We start from the raw sequence: 5,000 nt of genomic DNA on the forward strand, positions 1-5,000 counted from the left end.
ATATTTATATATATTATATATATGCCAATAAAGTACATGATAATATTATAATTCATTATCAGATAATAATATACATTTATATATTGATAAAAAAAAAAATATATATATATATAATAAAAGAATGGGTATTGTTATTTAAAAATATGAAAAATTCTTTTAATAATAAAGGAGGCGTTGTTGACACTACGAAAAAAATCGAGCAATCTTATATAGAGCCTGTAAGTGATGATGAAGAAAAAGAAAAAAAAGAAACAGATAAAACACTTGAAATAAATCATAATAAAAAGGAAGATCATGAGTGTGATAAAAATTTTGGAAATAAAGCATATGTATATGCAGATGAAATAAAAAAAAATAATAATAGTGATAATATATATAATAATAATAAGAAGAAGAAAAATTTGAAACATTTTGATATATTAATAGATAAAAGAAATGCATTCAATAGTATTTTAAGCTCAACATTTGCAGGTATTATATCTCGAACTGTGACTGCACCTTTAGATAGAATAAAATATATAATGCAGATTACAAATAATTTACCTATATGTGAAATATTTAAAATTATTAAAAAGGATGGTATTGTATGTGGATTTTTTAGAGGCAATTGTGTTAATATTGTAAAGATTATTCCAGAATTATCAATAAAAATGTATTCATATGAATTTATGAAATTAAATGTTTATAAATATTATTATAATAATAAAGAAAATAATATTATTATTAATACTGATGAACAAAATATGAATATTCCTTTTTTTATTCGTTTTTTAATAGGAAGTTCAAGTGGTGCTATAGCAGCTCTATTTATATATCCTTTAGAAATTGTCAAAACAAGATTAATTGTTTCCAATAAAATTGATTCTAGTGGTATTATTAAATGTCTTTATGATATTTATAAAAATGAACCTTATAGACATTTCTATAATGGGTTATCTATGCACATTTATGGAGTGTTATTATTTTCAGGATGTAATATGAGTATATATGATTATTTAAAATATTTATTCTTTTCCTTCTATAAGGAATATATTCATTCAAATTATTGTCTCTCAAAAGATAGTAACAAACAATATAAAGATTTAACAAAAAAAAATTTAGATGAAAAATTTAATCAATTAAATAATAATGAAAATTATAAATTCATAAATATTAACAAAATGGATAGTATTCATAAAAATATACAAACAAATTCAAAAAATAATTATTCTACAAACATATATAATGAAAGTCTAAAAGATCATTTTAATTTCTACTCTTTAAAAAATATAAAATTTTATGAAACGTTTAAAAAATATTCTTCAATTATATGGAATAATAATAATAATAATAAATATGATAATTATAGTAATAATAATAATAAATATGATAATTATAGTAATAATAATAATAAATATGATAATTATAGTAATAATAATAATAAATATGATAATTATAGTAATAACAATTTTGTATATAAAAAAGAAAATCACCTGAACACTTCAAACTGTTCATATTGTAATTATCGTATTAAGAATGTGAATTGTTTAACCTTTTTATTATTTGGCATAACTAGTTCGTTTATAGCTCAGATTGTGAGTTATCCTTTTCTTGTTTTACGCACACGAATGCAAACACTTAATAATGAGATAGCAACTAATTATCTGAACAACGAAAGGAAGAAATTTAAGTCGTGTAGTTTTATTTTATATAACATCAAAATTTATGGATACAAATCGTTATATCGAGGTATAACATATATAAAAAAAAAAGGAGGGGGGGGGGCAGACAAACTACCTACAAATGTGCACATATATATATATATATAAATATATATGTATGTATGCATATATTTATGTGTGTTTATTTTTTTTTTTTTTCCTTTAGGTGTTTATGTAAATCTGTTAAAAACCATACCTGCTACTTCCATCACGTGGTTTGCCTACGAATATGCCATGCGGAAACTGCAAAGAATTTAAGACATGAAATATATGGATCAATAAATTGATATATATATATATATATTTATTTATTTATTTATATTTATATTTTTGTGTGTTTTTTGGGGTGCTTACATATATACGTATAAAGTCGATTTTCAAACGAACAACTTATCCTTTTATATACATTTATAGAATTATACATAGGACCCCTCAAATTGTTTTAATATTTTTTATAATCTTTAATATTTTATCGTGTTAAATTTTTTTCTATTAGTTACAACCCCTTAAAGTCATATCTTAATTATCAGACTTGGAAGAAGATGAGGAAGAAGAGGTAAGTTGTCATAATTCACATATATATATGAACAGCTATTATATATATTGTAAGAATTAAAAATATTTAATTGAATATATTTATTTTGATTAAAACATATTTCAATATAATTTAATATATTACTCATATGTAACCCTTCAAGATAAAAAGAATATATGTTCATTTTTTTTTTCTTTTTTTTTGTATTATTTGGAAAATTTATGAAACCTTTTTGCTTCTTCATTTTAATGTTATAAATATTTTTCACATTTTCATCATATATAATGTTTTTATCATATATAATATTTTTATCATATATAATATTTTTATCATATATAATATTTTCATCATATATAATATTTTCGTTGCATTTATTACTTGCACAATTTTTATGATTTTTCCCTTTTAAATTATAATTTTTAATTTTTTTGTTTTCTCCTGTTGTTATTAATAATATTGTTTTATCTATTTTTTGAAATAATTTATAAATTTCTTTTAAATCTTTTAACTTGAAAAAATTTAAAAATGTATATTCCTTTCTATTATATATTAAATATATATTGAAGTATAGACCTATCAAAAAAAGGTGATCATTTAATGTTAACATATTATTCTTTTTATTATTAGTATATTTTAAATAATATCCTGCACATTTTACAAATATTTTTATATATAAAAAATAAATAGTTTTATTATTTATATTCGGAGGGAAGAAAATGAACCCATAATTATTTGTTATTATATTATTATGTAAATATTTAGTTTTGTTCCTTTCATATATAGATTTCTTTTTTTCATCTATTATTAGATTTATTGTTCTATATATCATATGATATATATATTTCTCACACGTGTGTAACACACAAAATTGTAATAATAATAGAATGTGTTTTAATGAATATTGTCTATAAAATTTTTTAAAGTGATATAAAAACAAATCTAATATTTTATAATTTTGTATATTCATTTGATTCATTATATTTAATAAAATATATGTATGATCATTAGTAAGTTCATCATCATTTTTTTTCTTTTCATATATATATATATTATATCTTACATCTTCATACATATAATTATTTAAAATCATCAAATTATTTTTATTTTTATATTTTCCTTTTTCATTATTCGATATCTTCAATTCATCTATAGAATAATATTTTTCTAGAATGTTCAAAATACAATTCATAATATAATTTCTCATATTATTAAAATAAGTAATGTGATTATTTATTCCTTGGTTATATAAAAATATATACATTTGTAAATTATTATGTGTAAATATATCCTCATATAAATAGTTGTCTTTATTAGGGAATTCATAATTATTCTCTTTCATTATATTTTTTATATTATCCATATTTATTTTATAATTTAATATATTTTTATAATATGAAAGATATATATAGAACCCATGTAATAATTTACAATTCTTCCATATATTATCTACAAGATTACATTTATCTCTAATATTTTCAATTTTTTCATTTAAACACATATCATTATATTCATTTATAAAATTATATAAATATATATTACAACTATAAATATTAAAAAATGTGTGTTTCGTTTTTTTTTTTTTTGTGAAGGGGGGTAGACAAACAAATGACACATTTTTATGGTCACCTTGATATATAACATTCCTAGATAATATATAAGGAATATTATTTTTTTCTGATATAAATCTATTATCTTTATCACAAAATATTTTTTTATTTATTGTGTTAAAAAATTTTTTTTTTTTTTTTTCTTCTTTTTTATCATGTTCATATTGTGGATATGAAAATAAAGTATGATTCATTTCATTGTATATATAATAATGTTGACATATTTTATTTATTAATGTTTTAAAAAAGAAATTATTTATATAATAAAAATTATATATCAAATTAGTTACATCAGTATCTTCACATTTTTTAATATTCTTAAAAATCTTATCTAATATCTTATTATGTAATTCAATGGTTATATTTTCTCTACATAAAAAACTATATAATATACATAAATTTTTTATTTGTTTAAAATTATGTAAATAATCATTACTTCTTTTTATTATTTGTTCAGTTATTACATCTGTATATTTTTCTTTTTTTATATATCTTTCTGAATATAATTTATAGCTATGCTTAATACAGCTCAGAAAGGTCAGAACTGTTGAAAGGTCATCTTCATCAAGCTTATCTAAATTTTTTTCAATCGCTTCTTTTATATAATTCATTACATCCTTTTCATACATAAAGGTTTTACACTTCTTTTTAGATTTAATAAATAGTAACATTAACAGACATAAATCTTTTTTATCTCTATTGTGAAGATTTTTTTCAGATAAGCTCCTAAACAGCACTGTTGTGAATCTAATGAGCAGCTTATCTGAAAAAAGGAGAATAATTGAAGAAAAGATATATAATAAAATATATATATATAAATATATATATATATATATATATATATATATATATATATATATATATATATATTTATTTATTTATTTATTAAATTGTGCTTACCATTTTTAGGAGACGTATTATTAGATAAACAAAGATATAGGCCCTTGGAAAAATTAATTAAATCTGAGTAACTTTTTTGTTTTATATGGTCATAAAATCTTGATAAAGTCCTGACGTTCATACATTTATATATGTAAGGAATATAAGAGCACACTTTAAGCATATTACATTATTCAAAAAAAAAAAAAAAAAAAGGTTATATGTATATAAGTAATTTTAAGAGCAATAACATTGTGAGAAAAGGGTAATTATGTCTTA

General features: G+C 19.1%; 2 protein-coding genes across 2 annotated transcripts in view; one reads left to right on the forward strand and one right to left on the reverse strand.

Annotated features, from left to right (window-relative positions):
* The window catches only part of PGSY75_0908800 (putative transporter), a gene marked incomplete at both ends in the record, with an annotated part of 2,058 nt that extends 100 nt beyond the window's left edge, over window positions 1–1,958 (forward strand). The window contains 2 exons of the mRNA XM_018785504.1: window positions 1–1,728; window positions 1,867–1,958. The exon at window positions 1–1,728 is cut by the window's left edge and continues 100 nt beyond it. Of these exons, the coding sequence (XP_018641845.1) occupies window positions 1–1,728; window positions 1,867–1,958 (1,820 nt within the window). The remainder of the gene's footprint in view (window positions 1,729–1,866) is intronic.
* Window positions 1,959–2,212: 254 nt separating this feature from the next.
* On the reverse strand, window positions 2,213–4,905 carry PGSY75_0908900 (hypothetical protein; the record flags this gene model as incomplete). Its single annotated transcript, XM_018785505.1, has 2 exons — window positions 2,213–4,605; window positions 4,743–4,905. The coding sequence occupies 2 exons, from the start codon at window positions 4,903–4,905 to the stop codon at window positions 2,213–2,215; spliced, it is 2,556 nt and encodes an 851-aa protein (XP_018641846.1).
* Between the last annotated feature and the right edge of the window lie 95 nt (window positions 4,906–5,000).

The sequence above is a fragment of the Plasmodium gaboni genome, chromosome 9 (genome assembly GCF_001602025.1).
Source record: "Plasmodium gaboni strain SY75 chromosome 9, whole genome shotgun sequence".
NCBI lineage: Eukaryota > Apicomplexa > Aconoidasida > Haemosporida > Plasmodiidae > Plasmodium > Plasmodium gaboni.